Source organism: Pan troglodytes, chromosome 6 (genome assembly GCF_028858775.2).
Source record: "Pan troglodytes isolate AG18354 chromosome 6, NHGRI_mPanTro3-v2.0_pri, whole genome shotgun sequence".
In the NCBI taxonomy this organism is placed as follows: domain Eukaryota; kingdom Metazoa; phylum Chordata; class Mammalia; order Primates; family Hominidae; genus Pan; species Pan troglodytes.
The window spans coordinates 101,607,774-101,625,086 of NC_072404.2; the positions used below are offsets into that span (position 1 = coordinate 101,607,774).

The 17,313-nt window shown below is 37.6% G+C and overlaps 2 protein-coding genes across 53 annotated transcripts in view; one reads left to right on the forward strand and one right to left on the reverse strand.

The window, feature by feature from the left end:
• Positions 1-14,836, reverse strand: part of KRIT1 (KRIT1 ankyrin repeat containing) — a 46,090-nt gene extending 31,254 nt beyond the window's left edge. For 4 of the 50 annotated variants that reach the window (XR_010158586.1, XM_063814710.1, XM_016945136.4 and 1 more), the window contains exons 1-11: positions 14,497-14,637; positions 14,170-14,381; positions 13,607-13,876; positions 12,707-12,854; positions 10,734-10,837; positions 9,692-9,851; positions 6,368-6,460; positions 5,109-5,238; positions 4,101-4,344; positions 3,506-3,621; positions 3,147-3,290 (exon numbers count right to left, since the gene is read on the reverse strand). Coding sequence is in view for 45 of the 50 variants with exons in the window: in XM_063814710.1 (XP_063670780.1) it covers positions 3,147-3,290; positions 3,506-3,621; positions 4,101-4,344; positions 5,109-5,238; positions 6,368-6,460; positions 9,692-9,851; positions 10,734-10,835 (989 nt within the window). In the remaining 5 variants the exon portion in view is untranslated. The other 46 variants (XR_010158587.1, XM_063814711.1, XM_063814715.1 and 43 more) reach the window with 42 other exon arrangements.
• Positions 1-17,313, forward strand: part of ANKIB1 (ankyrin repeat and IBR domain containing 1) — a 267,100-nt gene that overhangs the window by 97,296 nt on the left and 152,491 nt on the right. For 2 of the 3 annotated variants that reach the window (XM_016945131.4, XM_016945132.4), the window contains exon 1: positions 15,090-15,220. The exons of the other annotated variant lie outside the window; for it this stretch is intronic. The gene's annotated coding sequence lies outside the window, so the exon portion shown is untranslated. Of the gene's footprint in view, positions 1-15,089; positions 15,221-17,313 lie in introns of those variants that run through there. 3 annotated transcript variants of the gene reach the window in all.

Here is a 17,313-nt window from a genome sequence, read left to right on the forward strand (position 1 = left end):
ACTCTTACTTTTTTCATTAAATTGTGTTATGTTAACATATATAGGTATTGTTATTTTTAATACACATGGAATATTTTTCAGTTTCTATTTCTAATATCTTAACACTGGATTTAATCCACATAAACAAAAACTCTTGGGAATCCTGTAACTGTTAAGAGTAAAAAAGTATCCTGAGACCCAAAAGTTTGAGAACCACTAATCTAATTAAAACCCTCATTTTAAAGATGAGAAACGAGACCAAGTGAGGTAAAATATCTTGTCTTACAAAAATAGGACTAAACCCTAGTCTCTTCACTGTATCACAGTCAAGAGCCCAGTGTCCCCTCCTCGGTCTTTGTACCAATTAGTGAATAAGAGTATACTTCCAAGATAAATTTAAGTTCTTTACTGAATAGTTAAATCATTCTTTATTTGAATTCACGTCAATTAAATGAGGCATCCAACTAATAGTATTGCAAGGTGACCCATACTACTCCTGTTATATTAAACTTGATTATCAAGCTGACAGAAAATTAATTTATCCAAGTATAAAACTCTTTTCCTTGGCATACTCAAGTAACAAAAATTTGCAAATGAAAATATTACAGATTAATAAATTTTAGATTCAGACATCAAAATCTTTACATTTTTACAATATTTATTTTTTTATTTTATTTTTTGAGATGTAGTCTCACTCAGTCGCCCAGGCTGGAGTGCGGTGGTGGGATCTCAGTACACTGCAACCTCCACCTCCTGGGCTCAAGCGATTCTCCTGCCTCAGCCTCCCGAGCAGCTGGGATTACAGGTGCCTGCCACCACGCCCAGCTAATTTTTGTATTTTCAGTAGAGACAGAGTTTCACCAGGGCAGGCTGGTCTCAAACTCCTGACCTCCAGTCATCTGCCCTTCTTGGCCTTCCAAAGTGCTGGGATTACAGGTGTGGGCCACTACACCCGGCCAACACTTATTCTTAAAAGCCAAGATTTATTGAGTGCTCATTATGTGCTCTCAAAGCACGTTACTTGTAATTTTTCTTTTACTATTAGGGAAGGTACCATTTTTAAGCCCATTTTGTATAGATAAAGAAACAGACCCTTAGAGACATAAAGTAACTTACCAAAGGTAATATTTTAGGAACTAAAAATGGTACTGAAACATAGGTACATTCCAAAGCATATTAAATACAATGCCATGCTTTTGTTTTTATGTAATAGTTGAAGATATTACCATTCTTTCATTACAGGGGGAAAAAAAAAAAAAAAACACCCCTGCCACAAAAAGGAGCAACTACACAGTCAAATATAAACTTGGGATTCCTCAACTAAAATTCACTGCCTTTGCCTTTTCCAAATCTATAGTATACTTTTTTGGAATCTGAACTATATTCTCTACCTCTTTTTATTTAGCTCCTGGTAAAGCATGTGATTTCTTTTTTTCCTTTTTTTTGAGATGGAGTCTCACTGTGTTGCCCAGGCTGGAGTGCAGTGGCGTGATCTCAGCTCACTGCAAGCTCCGCCTCGTGGGTTCACACCATTCTCCTGCCTCAGCCTCCCAAGTAGCTGGGACTACAGGCGCCCGCCACCACACCCGGCTAATTTTTTGTATATTTAATAGAGACGGGATTTCACGGTGTTAGCCAGGATGGTCTCAACCTCCTGACCTCGTGATCCGCCCACCTTGGCCTCCCAAAGTGCTGGGATTACAGGCGTGAGCCACTGCACCCGGCTGCATGTGATTTCTTTTAGTATTGTTTTTGCCGCCAGTATTTTCTGGTAATCTAAAGAAACAACTATTAACTCAGTTAAAGACAATTAGAGTAATTCTTAATACAAAAATTCCATGTAATAAGAAATATAAGAGCATATTTTTAAGGAAACAGAAAAAAGATCTTTTTATACACACACACACACACACACACACATAAAGCAACTATAGTTAACTGCTTGATTACAAATATTAAAATCCGATAAATCAAAAGAATTTCGAGTTGGAAGAAACTCTAGAAATGATCTATTGCATTTTATATATGGATAAATAAGCTGAGATGCAGAGAGGTAAAGTGAATTACCTTGCTCAATCTAATACAATTAAGACACTGTGGACATTTAACAAGGCAATAAATAATGTGGTACTTTTTTTTTTTTTTTTTTGAGATGGAATCTCACTCTGTCACCAGGCTGGAGTGCGGTGGTGCAATCTCAGCTCACTGTAATCTCTGCCTCCCTGGTTCAAGCTATTCTCCTGCCTCAGCCTCCCAAGTAGCTGGGATTACAGGCGTGCACCACCACGCCTGGCTAATTTTTGTATTTTTAGTGGAGACGGGGTTTCACCATGTTGGCCAGGATGGTCTTGATCTCCTGACCTTGTGATCCACCCGCCTCGGCCTCCCAAAGTGCTGGGATTACAGGTGTGAGCCACTGCACCTGGCCGGTACCTCTTAAATTAGCCAAGGAAGCTTACTTTAAACAATAGGTGAAGAGCAACTTTCCCACAGAAATAATGTAAAAAACTTTATTATATCCTTTCTAGAAGATGACTTATAGTAAACAGTTAACTACTACTCTAAACACTAACAACTCAGCCCAACTGAGGGGAAAAATAATTATGTGAGAGGAGACCAAGAGCTACACTGGGCAACTAGTGGAAAGAGCTAACCCCAATCCTGTCCCAACACTAGTATCTAACATAATGGAAAGCTGTGGTTCTAATGAAGGCTTTTGAGGGCTTCTTGATAACCAGTTTCTCAAAGCACTAAAAGGATACTTTTATAACAAGACGCAAGGTCAAATCGTGAGTAGTTAACACATGCAAACTTCCAGTAAAGATAAGCATAACATAATCCCAATACAAAACAAGAGAAACTGCAAAACAAGAGAAACTGCAAGGGTGAATAAGTGACCTTGTACTCTACAGTGACATTTACTAGTCATTAAGTATCCTACTATATGACCTGGCAATGCCTAAGGACACTAACAGTACGTTCCCCATGGGGCAGACCTTACAATTCTGAACATTGGCACATATACAATCATCTAAGATCAAAACAGAAAACTCCTAAGGCAAACAGGTAGAGAAAAAGTATTTGGAATGAGAACAGTCTTGAAAAGAAGCACTAACATTTATAATAAAACATGTATTCTTTCTAAAAAGAATAAATATTCCATTTACCAGCATGCATAATGAATGGGTGCCCAGTGGTCACTATCTAATTGGTTGACTGAAAATCTTTCACTGAGAAGACGGCTTAGTAATTCTGAATCTCCTTCACAGGCGCTTCGGTGGAGAGGAAAATCATCTACCCACTGTCGTTCCCTAATCATTAAAAAGAAATTTTGAAAAATACAACAGGACTGTAAAAATTGTTTCAAAAGAAATGTGACACATCTATGAAAGCTCTGTATCACTAAGCAGCTGTAAACTCAATAGTGACTACAATGCATACAAATTGCATATATAATTTTAAACAATACTTTAAATTAGAATGTAAGTTTTTATAAAAGCAATGTGGAGTAAAACCGAAACAGTACTTGTCTTCTGTGACACTGCTCATGCTTCTCTGCCATTTTTCCTGTTTAGGTATTTGGATTTTTGAGTAGTCTGGAGCTCCTAGACCAAAGTATGGATTTATTACCACTTTATCTACCTAGAAAGGGAAAACAATAACAAAAACCCATTAAGAGCTTTGTCATCTTAATGTTTACATGTTTATATTTTAAATTTTTACTTATTTATTTATTGAGAATGAGTCTTGCTCTGTTGCCCAGGCTGGAGTTCAGTGCTGCGATCTCAGCTCACCGCAACCTCCGCCTCCCAGGTTCAAGCGATTTTCCTGCCTCAGTCTCCGGGGTAGCTAAGACTACAGGGGTACGCCACCACATCCAGCTAATTTTTGTATTTTTAGTAGAGACGAGATTTCACCATGTTGGCCAGGCTGGTCTCGAACTCCTGACCTCAGGCAATCCGCCCTCCTTGGCCTCCCAAAGTGCTGGGATTACAGGCGTGAGCCACTGCACCAGGCCTTCATGTTTATAATTAGTAATAGATGTATATATCTCAGGAAAAAAAATTACACTTGAGATAAAACGTCTTTTAAATCAGAGCTAAAATTCATTCAACTCTTACCCGATTTGTATACTGAAGATCTGATCCAAACAAAGGGTTGTAAATACAGGTATCTGCTTTCTCTAGGGCTAACATTTTACTCTTTATTTCTAGTGCACTATAGCCCATATGTAGTGAGTTTTCTGTCTGACCTGATTCAGTAGCATATGCAGGATTTATGACATTAGTTTTTATCCGCTCAAGAGGAGAAGGTCGGAATAAAGCTGGAATAAAGTGAGATTGTGCATGACGTTCATCTAACCACCTGGCAAAATAAAAAAACAGGTAGAAGTAGCCATTCGAAAGTGAAGATGAAAAAGACAGATTACTATCTAACTCTGATATATGACACTTGTGAATATTACCTTCAGATTTTTATAATTTTAATTTAGTGTTAGTTAATACTTTATTATTTTTAAAATTTATTTATATTGCAAATTGATTTTTTTTAACCAAAAAATGCATAATACTGTACATACTTTAGGGGCACATGTGATAATATGTTCATATGATCTATAAAGATCAAGTCAGTATACAAATACTTCATTTATTAATAAAAGTTTTGTTAATGGATACAGCAAATAAATTTTTTAAATGTATGTGCCATTATAGTAATAAAAACTCCTTTCAAAAAACATAAAAGTACTGTTAAAATTCAAACTACTGAGATGTAGGTGACATTAGCCCTGTTCTTACAGAAAGACAAAGGCATAAGAGGTTGAATGACTTCTTCACTGATAAGAGTAACTCAGTATTAAATGTATAGTTTCATAAAAGGTAAATCTTAATTCTTAAGCCAGGGCAGTGTTTACCATTTCTGAAAAATAAAATTAACATGCTGTACCCAGGCCAGGACAACCTTATCTTTGGGTTTTTCATTTTTATATTAGAATTGAAAAACTTACCATTTTTTAATACATATATTATTTTCATTATTTTCTTCTCAAAGTGTCTGTATCTATCAGAACTAATTTCTACTATAAACATGTATTTGATTAATTAAAAGATACTTCTAACGGCATTTCTTACTTATCCAAGGCTATTAACATCCTTGCTGTAAGTGTAGCAAAATGAGTACTGGATTCACTACAGACTCGCATAATATCTTGTAAGCAGTAAAAAATTGGGCATCCTGGGGTATATGTGTATTTAGTATTATCTGAAAAAGAAAAATGAAGAATTATGCTACCATATAAAAGGTTTACATCTGCATGTTTTCATCTAAAAATACATGTTAGAAAATGAAAACTTGTTAAGTATAAAATAAATTGTTCTAGATTTGGAATTAGAAGGCCTGGATTCAAGTGATGACTAGCTCTGTGACCTTGTCCACTCAGGTAAATGCAACATTTAGAATTTTAGAGGACTGCAGAAACTGTTTCCTCTTTATCTTCCTCAACAATGCTGTAAAACTCATTAATAAGATTTCCAATGCTACTTAAGATACTGAACTTTTTAACCTAAGTATGCCTGGAAAAATATATCTGGAATGCTACAGCTGGCTAATAAAATACATGTCAGCACTGTGTAGCAGCAGGCTGATGGGATGTCCATGGTGGGTGATTAATATAGTATATCATCAGTGTTACTACTATCTTACATGATGCTAGTACTCTATAGTTTCCAAGGTGATTTCGTATCTAATACCTCATTGAATTTTTCCGGCACCATGAAACAAGTGGGAGTAGATAGCAATATTGTCCCTATTTTACAAATAAAGAGCTAAAGATTAAAGAGGAGATTTGCCCAAGGTCACAAAATTATAGGCTGCAAGGTCTGTACTGAAACTCAATGTGTTTATTATGCCAGGGTGCCAAAGGAATAAAATATTACATTTTCACATTAGATTTCCTTCTTAAAAATATTACTATTAGGCAGAGTATATTAGAACTATTATTGATTCTTGTCCCAAATACAAGATAGGTTCTGATCATAATCTGTTAATTTTCCAGAATACTTAAGGATCAATTTTTATTTTATCTATGGCATATCTTTAGAAAAATCCTTTATTGTAACCTGAGCACTTTAAATTTCAATTATGCCTTCCCTCCTCATTTCTTCATCCTTTTAAAAACTAAAACAAAAACATTACTGTTGAGCCAAGAAGCCTGTATATTATTTTGAAATCAAAACATCTTTAAGTAACATATTTCTCTTCTATTAATTTTAAAATATGTATTTTATAATATTATAGTAGTAACTATGAATGCAAATTCTTAACTTCCTCAATAGACCTTTACTTAGCATCTAAAGTATATAAAGATTTGAAAGATACATTTAGACTTTACCTTTGACAACTGATGGAACAATAAATAATGACGCTTCTCTGCCCATCTTCTCTCCATCCAGAGGAAATTTTTTCATTAGTACAACTCGTTTTCCTAATCATTTTTAAAAAGTTAGCAAAACAAAAATAATACACTTTTAAATCTTATAAATTACCTTGAGAATTAGAAAACAGATACTTTAAAAGGCAGCATTAAGAGGAACTGAAATATACTAAGTCAATTTTATTATATGTACTAATAAAAACTGATAAATGCAAAATCATTCTGTGGACAATCCTTGTAGATTTAGGGTCCTGGTCTTGACCCCTAGAAGAGAAGCTTCCTAAGCATAGCTAGGAAAACTGTTCTGCTAAGAGCTGAGAAGGCAGAACAACAATGTACTCTGCAGGGTCAATATGCATATACCACCTCACTCATCTAGAATAGAGACAGTAAGAATTTTATTATATTCTGGCATATGTAAGTTTCAAAGTCTTAATGTTTAGTGGCTCTTCATTTAATATTTAACCTCCATCCTCAATTTCAGGTTTTATTAAAATCTGATTGGGCTACAAACTATTGTTCTAAATTGTAACTACCATTCTTAATGTTTTTCCTGAATTGGCAGTAAGTTATTAATAAATAATAACCTACAAGTCTTGTATTCTAAAACCCCTCATTCTCTAGACCTTTGTTATACTTGCAATGCTTTCAATTTCCTCACACTAAGAAACAGAACCTCGTTCCTGCCCCAGGTAGAAATGCCTAGTAGGCAGGTGGGATGCCTTCTGTGGGCAGGTAAATGATAAGACTTCAAATAGATTCACTTATTCACAAAATATCAGAGCCAATATTTGTGATTATTAAGACCTTCTATATTATAGCCCCCAATTATTTTACAAAATGAACACTTGTACAAAATATAAGTGCTAGATACAGAACAACATTCTAATATACTTCAGAGGCACTATTTCTTTTGTCTGGCTTGAAGTCTCGTTTCTACTTAATCTTTCCTGCCTTGCTGTTTCCCCAAATCCAGTTACGATCCATTATTTAAATGCCTATTTTGCAAATTATATATCTAACTATGAGATCTGTCAGTGGGGCAGGGAAGCACTGACAAGTTAGGAGATGAAGGTTCTAGTCCTAATTCCTCTACCAATGGAAATGCTTATAGGAGGAGACAGCCTATGCCTCTATTCCCATTTTATAGATGTGAAAATCACTACCTATCGACAGGACCAATTTAAGAATTTCATGTATAAGTGTGATGGTGCTTTGTAAATGACATACAGCACAGTACAAAAATTTTAAGCCTAACTACTGCTAATAGTCATTTGTGATTTTCATGTGATGTTTATATAAGGAATCTTATTACTTCAAAAATATTTCATAGATTTAGAAAAACAAATAGGATATTCAGGATACAGTATGGCTCATTAATACATTAAACTTTTCGACTTTAATTTCTTGTTAAAAGCTCCCTGAAAATATATTAGTACATTTTATGTCTGAGTATACAGGGCAAAATGGTGCTAGATATGTTTCACGGTGACTGTCACTCGTAACTCCTCCTAAGGGAAAGTACCCAGCCCTCTGGACCAGGGGAAGTTTTTTGTTAACAGTGAGATCTCTTCCATATCCCTCTGGGTAAATGGACCTAGTGGCTGAGCTTATTTAATTCACAACAAATTATGACTTTTTTAGGTCTATAATGATTTGTCAGCACAAATATGTGATTTAGGCTAATCAGATTTCTGTCTCAGGGATTTGGTGTCAGGATAGATGCTGATAACTATAACAATCTGGCAATAGTAGAATAAGTTCAGATGAAAATTTATCAGAGAAGTCCAAGACTGAGGTAGATAAGACTGACCAATCTGTGGCATCCAAAGAGAGTCTTCACATGCCTTGATTCCCAAAAAAGGATAGCTCCCTCCACCTTTTTAATAAGCTAAGATTGCTTTCATGATCATCTTATTATACAGTGAATCTGGTAATTAGAGAAAAGGGATTCTCTTTGTGAGACTCGGAGTGTTTATCACAGATCATATGCAGGAACTTTTTTTTTTTTTTTTTTTGAGATGGAGTCTCACTCTGTCGCCCAGGCTAGAGTGCAGTGGCACAATCTTGGCTCACTGTAACCTCCATTTCCCATGTTCAAGCGATTCTTCTGCCTCAGCCTCCTGAGTAGCTGGGACTATAGGCGTGTACCACCACACCGGGCTAATTTTTGTATTTTTGGTAGAGATGGGGTTTCACCATATTGGCCAAGCTGGTCTCGAACTCCTGACCTCGTGATCCACCCACCTCGGCCTCCCAAAGTGCTGGGATTACAGACGTGAGCCACTGCACCTCACATCTTATAAGTAGGAACTACTTATAATCCTGAGTTAAAATGCTTACAGTCCCAACCCACAAAAACTCTTCAGGCTCTATTAGGGGAAGTAACCTATCAGGGAGCTATAATACAGTGAATGGTACCGCCAAAAGTTATGAAACACAGGCTTATAGCTCAGTTATGTATCTCTAGAAAACAAATATCCAAAATAACTAATAAATCAAACCACAGTATTTGGCTGTATCTCTGCAACAAAAACCATCTCTTTACTGAAACAGATGAATCAGATAACTAATCCCTATAAAAATGTAAACTGAATAAGCTTTGAAAAACCAAAAAAGCAGGCATAGAGAGGTATGCTTTACTTCACTAAGAACTGTTTTCTACTGCTGCTTGACTGAATTGGTTTTACTTTTTAAATTGTAGTAACTGAATCTTGGATATAGTTTGTAGTTTCTGTAACGTTTGACGGCTGTTTCTACAGCCTGAGAAAATGGATCATTAATTTTTAATCTATCTATTATGTAATATTTTAAATGGGGCCTCAATCTTTCAGGGTTAATACTTCCACAATTCAGTTTGACTTTCTGAAAAGGGTCTTCTTTCTATGACCAAATAGGAAGAAAACCTCTGCTACTTGGTAATTTACAGGACTTTCCCTAATCCATGAACATTAACTTTTACTTAGTTTTGGAGAGATGAGTATAGTTTCCTCTGTCATTAAGTAGAGAAATAGGAATAGTAGTTAAAAGATACTTACCTAGGGAACTACACTTCACATCAACATTGTGAATTCTTTAAATACTTCTCAACTTTTAAAAAATTTGTCAAGTTACATCTTGAAGGGGCTTGGGTGTACCTTAAAAAACACTTGAGTTTTTTTGCAAGTTTGTTAAATGTAAAGGAACATAAAAAGAAATTGGTTTAATATGTGTATATTTTTAAAAGAATCTTTCTCCACAAGTATTTTAAACAATGTGTTTTTTAAAAAAGAAGTTTCCTACCTCTGATACCCTGGTTTGCAGGAGAAATTGGTTTGGTGGTTTCTACTACGTAATCCAATATGCCTTGTGTTATTTCACTGTTGCCTTGAAGTTTCGTTTCCAATAAAACTTTCTTTCTCTTTTTTTTCTGTCCTTCAATGGGAACTTCATGCAACAAAATCTTAGATGAGAAAAACATTAAGAGAAAGCTTAAAATAAAGTCTACTTGCCCTAGAATACTACAATAAGCTAGTAGTCTTTCTCAACTCTAGCTGCATATTAGAATAATTTGGGAAGCTTTAAAACAATAGCAATGCCCAGCCCCATCCCACACAGATGGGAATGTCTGGGGCCTGGTTCTTACAGTTTTAAGATGCTTCTACAGTGCAGCCAGGAGTGAGAAATGGTAAGCCACAGCACTGCTGATGCAGTAGCCTACTCAGAAACCCTACAGTACCCTTTAACAGGTTTCAGACAACCTTAAAAAAGCAGTTTAAAGGAAATGCTAGATAAATTAGGTTAAATTAGAAGTATTTCATATTGCTTGAAATCTGTTGCATAAAAAAAGTAACAAGTTATATATATGTATACGTATGTACATATAGCCTTAATTATATGTTTACTAATAAATATGATTCAACACTACAGAAAAGTAACTTAATTGTCTAAAAATTTAAGGCAAAAAAGTATTTTAAAACGAATTGTTAAAAATAGTTATTTGGAAAAATAACCAAAAACAAAGTTTGGATTGAAATTTTAAGTGAGCTGACTTTTGCAGTGGTTTTTAATTTTTGAGAGCCATTTCACAAACTGTAAGAAAACTGAAAGCTATATATTGTAAGAAAAACTCAAACAAGTAACCTTTAATATCTAATAACCTACATGTCAATAAACAGCAAATGGTCAAAAGGCACGTGGCAGAAAAAAGACAAAATAATGGGCAGAGACCTAAAATAATTGGCTTGTTAATACAACTTTACAAGATATAATAAGGCTTTATATGTGAATGATAATACAGAATGACATTCAATGGTAGAAATAAATTACTATTAAATGTTCTTACTTCATATGACTTAGCTCTGTATTCCCGAGAATTGAGACTGGCAGTATTCTTTGGACGAATAACAGCAACATATGCATCTTCTATGTTTTCTGGATTTCCCATTGCTTTACAAAACAAATAAAAAAATCCTTTGAAAGATTAAATGACACATTTGATGGCAAGATAAAAAAAAAGTAATGCATCTTAAATTGAAAACTTTTATTTCCACATAATCGTGTCGAAAAAATTAAAAAAAAATAAAATGGTCTCTATCCTAGAATATACAGTGCCTAAAAGGCAAGCCAGGAATGACTTTGACTGCATCTTTACTGTTCAACTACTCAAAACCTTAGCTGATAATTTAAGATTTCCTTTGTATTTCTTTTTTCATTTTAAAATAGGGTTATACATTTTCATAGGTGTTAACTGCATAGTAAGAATCTGCCTTTGGGGCCAAAAAAAAGTGATGAGGATTATAAAATATCTTGTAAATAATGACTTGAAATAGTGATTCAGAATAATATACACTTTTTCCATAAATTACAAAAGTGAATGTTAGTTATACTGTTAACAGTTTGGAAGCTGGAAATGGTAGATGTTTTATATCCATTGACATTTACTCCAGAACTTTTAGCAAGGATAACTTTGATATCAGACATTTGGATGAGCTAAAGCGTAGTATGTAATTTTCTTTGGAGTTGCTTATCACAGAACCAAAACTATTTGGTCAGTTGATAAAAGCTTTCTGAAGGTGATTTAAGAATCTTTTCCATTTCCCTTATCAATTTCCTTGATAATCCAAATTTTTGTTTTGTTTTGTTTTGTTTTAGACAGAGTCTTGCTCTGTCACTTAGGCTAGAGTGCAGTGCACAATCTCGCCTCAACGCAACCCTCGCCTCCCGGGTTCAGGCGATTCTCCCTCCTGCCTCAGCCTCCTGAGTAGCCAGAATTAACAGGCGTGTGCCACCATGCTCGGCTAATTTTTGTGTCTTTTAGTAGAGATGGAGTTTTACCATGTTGGCCAGGCTGGTCTCAAACTCCTGACCTCAAGTGATCCACCTGCCTCGGCCTCCCAAAGTGCTCGGATTACAGGCGTAAGCCACCACACCTGTCAATAATCCAAACTTTTTATTCCAAATATATTCACTGTGTGTGTGTGTGCGTGTGTGTTATGCATATACTTTGTCCCACTAAATCTTAAGTCTCCATTGTGCAATTTCCAACAAGTGACTGAATTTCAACCACAATCTTAGTTGTATAATAGTTTTCTTCATTGAATAAATTTCTTTCATGGCTACACTAAAGTGCATCTTTCTGTACTGATTATTTTTTATCTTTTTTTGAAAAAGCTTCTCCCCATTTATTTGTCAGTAAATTTCTAAAAGAACATTAAAGAGTTTCTTTCCCAGCTATGTTGAGATGAACTTTCTTCAGTTTTTTAAAAACCATTAGGCATTAAAATTACCTGTTCATATTTAATGAGTTCCCTACTGCTGCAACTCTCAAGATAGACCATTTTCAAGAAAGGGTTTTGAATGTTATTTGAGAGGCGATAGAGTAATTTATCCTGTTTCTTCCACTGCAACTGAAAATGTCACTCTGTAACTTTTAATTCACTTCCCTAAATAATAATTAAAAAGTGCCTTATGATTGTAAAATTACCTTAAGAAGAAATTCTTTTAAAATACAGTAGCTTTTGGCATTTTACATAAACTTTAGCCTAAGATTAAAACAACCATTAAAATTATTGTACAAAAATTTTAAATAAAATAATTTAAATAATTTTCAAATTTATTTTAAATTCTAAAACTTTCCATTGATTTAGATCCAAAAAAACCCTACAGATATTTCACTAGAAAAAATACAGTGAAACATTAGGATAGAGACATTTCATTGTGTGAAAGGTTTTGAGGACGTATCATTCTTTATCATTATATACTTCATGAAATTTTTTTCAGTTCAATTTTTTGTATAAAATCATTCTTAAAACCCACCTCATGTAACAGACCTTCCTACATCATGTGAAAAGGATGAGGCCTTTTTCTTCTCAGAATTTCTATTTAGCAATTACTTTTCACCACAGATTAACAATGACTTCAAGATAATAAACGTTTACAAATTATGAGACAGACGCATTGAAGACTGCAAGCCCCAAAAAGAAAGACATTGTATTGTGAATACACTGTATGATATATGGGCACAATTACAGAAACCATTTTATCTATTAAGGACCTATAAGAGAAATCAAGTAACTCTTAGTTTTCTAAAGACAATTTAAAGCAAATCAATTCCTGTCTTGGTCAACTCATGTTAAGAAAACATTTACTAGCAAAGTACTTTGTCAATACTCATCACTTCTCTAGAATATTTAATTAATACTGCACAGAAGCCTGAACTTTTAAAAGGTAAACAAATGTGATTTTAAAAAGACATAACTATGACAGTAACAGTATTTTGTTTTCTTAAACCAAATACTTTTTTACCATATCCCCAAAATATTCTTAAAATTCATTTTCAAGAACTATTCGTACTTGACTACTTAAAATCTACATTCTTCCAGTGACATGAAAGAAGGAAACAAAGGCTTAACAGGAAAATAACAAAAGTAACTAACATAGGAAGGTAAAACTGCTAAGGGAGAAACACATACAAACTGATACAAAATGAGTAGCTTGAACTAAAATACAAGAAAGGTATAACTAGAGTTTGCAATATGTTTAGACTGAGTCTGAGATGAGGGTTCAAGTGAATAAGTACAGGAAACGTGGCATTTTGTTATATGGCTCACTCCATTCTGGAAAATGTTAGGCACAAATGATAATATGCTCCCTAAGTAATAAGATCTTATAAATAAAGCAGTGGAAGTGGTCCTTAATTGGGGGGGTGGCACCTACCTGGGATCACTGGAAAATATGGAGGGCATTTCTGGTTGTCACTATGACTGATGAGGGGAGATGTACAACTGCCATTTAGTGTCCATGGAACAGGTTTGCTAACATCCTCTTAGTATGCTAGACAGCGTTTGCAAACAGAAACTGTAAAGGCACATATGCACTCCAGAAGGGTAAGAAAATAATGAGGCTGAGATCCTGAGTTGGACCACCGAGATGAAAGACTTCTGGTGAGGCTAAAAACATGTAGAAAAAGCGATGAAAGCCAAAAACCTTAAAAGATGGAGAAAGGTGTAGAGGCGAGAAGTGAGTTAGAGGGGGAGAAGTGAATTAGAATGACAAGCTGTGAATCCCTTTCCCTGCAATGACAAAAATACGTAATCACTCTGCCTGGGAGGTTTTTTCCTGCGCCACCACCCGTCAACGTCCACTACTGGGGAAAAACGTAAGCCTCTTTGCTCAAAGAGTTTCCACCCAAAAAGTGGCTATGGTTTCTCTGTAACTACATGTGAAAAATAAACTCCTTGCCTGGGGCAACTAGATGTGGAGATGGTTCAGTCTCCCACCTCTGTTTTCCCTCGCTGGAGTCGAACTTGCTCCTCCTGTTTCCCGAAGGACACCGAGAGGTCCCACCCGTACGTGCTGCCGCGAGTGCCTCTCTGGCCGCTACATTCAACTAAATGGGTGGGACAGTCACCTGGCGAGCAGGGGCAGGGACCGTCACCGCTTTCTCATTCCTCCTTCCCGCCTCCCAGGCACAGCAGCCCGGCCCAGCTTCCTGCGGCAGAAAAACCCTCAGTCGCCAAAAGAAAGCCGTCTTGAGGGTTCCCCCGCGCTCCCCACCCGCGCCCCAAAAAGCTCAGGTCTCTGGAGTCGGAGACCCTCCTGCCCACCTGCTCTTTACTGTCCTTCCCTCTCCTCGCACCTCAGCACCATTCACCCCTCACCCTCTCCCGAAACTACGGGGTCCCAGGTCTTCAAAGGCCTTAGCTTTCCACCCCGCCGTTACCGTGGCTATGAAATCGCTTCCGGGTTCACACCCTTTGCAGCCTCGCGGTTGGCGGTGGAAGAGCTTCCGGGTCGGCGGCCGGGCTGCTGCCGTTCCGGCTCCTTTTCACTGGACCTGCAGTCTCTCAGGGGCTGGTGGCAGGCGACTAGGAGACTAGGGTGGTGGCGGTGGGGGTGCCAGCGGCTGAGCCGGAGCCGGAGGCGGGGGAGGGGAAGAGGGCGGCCGGGGCTGCGCGCGCGCAAGGCTGGAACATGAGCCGGACTTAACCGCGAGGCGGAGGCAAGAGCCACCGCCCCCTCTTCCCCTCCCCCGAGTGAGGCGGCGCAGCGGCCGGAGAGGGATGGGGGGCGCCCACCCAGTCTGAGCCTCGCCGCGGGCGCCTTCGGCTCACGCAGCGCTTCCCGCGGGCCGCCAGTGCGCACCCTCGGCCACATCAGCCTCCGCCTGGCGGGTGCACCCGGGCCGGCGAGGAAGGGGCAACCGTCCGGGTGGGTGGGGCGGGCTGGGTACCTGAGGTCACCAGCTCGGCTGTAGAGGCAGGGGCGGCGGAGGCGGAACTGCGGAGTTGCTGGGTCCACCGACCCTTACCCTCAGCGAGAGAAGTAACCGTAAGTCTCAGCTTCGCGGTACAGATGTGTTTGAGGCTGCCTGTACCCATTTGTGGCTCCGAGTTCAGAGCTATCTAGTTCACACCCTCCCGGATCTACTAGGAGTGTGTCTGTCGCCTGTTTTGGAGCATTGTTGTTCTGTCTGTCCCCATCCCTGAACAGGCAGCATTCTCTGCCCTACAGGGCTTTTCTCCCAGCGAATATGCAAGCCTCCGGGTCTCCGTGACGCGTCCCATCCTCCCCATCTGGATGCATCTCCTTGTCCCTCTGTCCTCAAAGGATCTGTGTCCTTCCTCGCAGCCTCCCCCCCACCCCCATCCTTTGAGACGTGGAAAGCCACGGGTTCTGCCGACCTCGGGGGCTAGAGAGAGTCTTGAGAAGCGGATGGGTAAAAGTGCTCTGCAGGGCTGTGATGGGTGGGGATAGGTGCAGATGGCTCCAGTGAACCTTTATTTTTGCAGCTTCTGCCACCAAAACAAAAGAATGGAGCGCTCCCCTGTATTCTTATTCTTCTCCGTATGTATGAGCTGTTTTTCTGTACGTAGCTGTTTGAGTCGCAGGAAATTGAAACTAGAGCTGTAATAAAGCATCTCCTGAGGAGATTTTGAGAATTAGTCTCCCAAGCTCTATTCACACGGAATGGCATATCGAACAATCTTGTATTGAAATGACCATTTCAGAAGAGCTTTACTGGTAGATCTGACAGATAAATGTAAAGATAAGAGTCTGCTGTTTCAAATAGTGTATTTTAGATACCTTTAAATTTTAGTATTCTAATTTTCATCTAGTTCTTAATTTGTGAAGTATGTGGGTATGTGTAAGGTGTAAAAATCTGTGTATTGGAAGGTTTTGCTTTGTTACAAGCTTTTGCTTTGTTGCTTTTGAGACAAGAGACGTTTAAAGATCATATTAGATTGTATTTGATAATTATTTTCAATCATTAATTCCAGAGAAATCTTTTTTTGTATCAGCCACTCACAGATGTTACACACCTTGGTGCCTATGACCCTCCTGCTGCTTAAACTGTGAATGTCTTCAAAGTGTATTTTCAGATTTTTGAACTAGACGTTTTTTCTCATTAGAATTTGATTTGCTTTTCAAACTGCTCCTGCAGAACTTTCCAGAAATTAGATTTTAAAATAATTTTAATGCTGTCAGTGTTTGGACAATAGCTCTTATATGACTTTATGCATTTGCTACTTTTCAGAGCACCATAGGAAGCAAACGATAATTTAAGAATAATTTTACTGTGTACTGCAGGTTGTTATTCTGCAAACTACTGTGTAGTGTAGACTGGTAGCTTTGGTGTTTTGTGTTGCTGAAAAACATTGTCATTTCATTAAGAAAGATGGATCTGTTTAATGACTTTCCCCCCAACCTCCTTTCAGCAGTTGATTTTGGGCTATTATCTGATTTGTAACTTCTCACTGTTCACAGATTTTAATTTGAAGTAGGCTCAGGAGATGTAGCTCCAACTCTGTCTCTGGAAAGGTACTTAGCACAGAAGCCAAGCACTGTGCAGAGTTGAGTGTATTATTAAGGGTGTGGCTTTTGCTTTCTGTAAAATTGTTCAGTTTCTGAATAAGAGTAGGGTGCTATAGTGAGGTGATGGGCGCTATCTTGGAGAAGTCTTAGAAAAAATGTTGTTGATTCTCTTTTCCTTGGGGTAGGATGCGGAAGATAGAACTATATTTTCCTATTTCACTGTTCCCTTGACCACTACACCGAGAATTTTGAGTTTTCAATATGTAAGGAGTCTGAAAGTGTGCAGACTGTGCTGTAAACAAGGGCTCTAACAGGTAGGTGACTCCTGAAACATGGTAGGAAAGTTTTGTTAGCCACTCTTTTGTACTCCTGTGGCACTGCCCACTTCTCAAAGAGTGGGTTTTCTTTCCTCTTTCTTTTCTGGGGTATGCACTCAAACTTGTGAAAGTGAAATATGTGTATTTACAACTTGCTTGTAGATAAAAGTGCGAGCTCATTTTCATATATAAGTAGATGGAAGAACTATGAATTAAGTTAATCTGAATGTCCTTGAAATGAAGTTGGAAAAGATTCCTCAGTGCTTTGGGTAATTTTTCCCCCATTGAGGA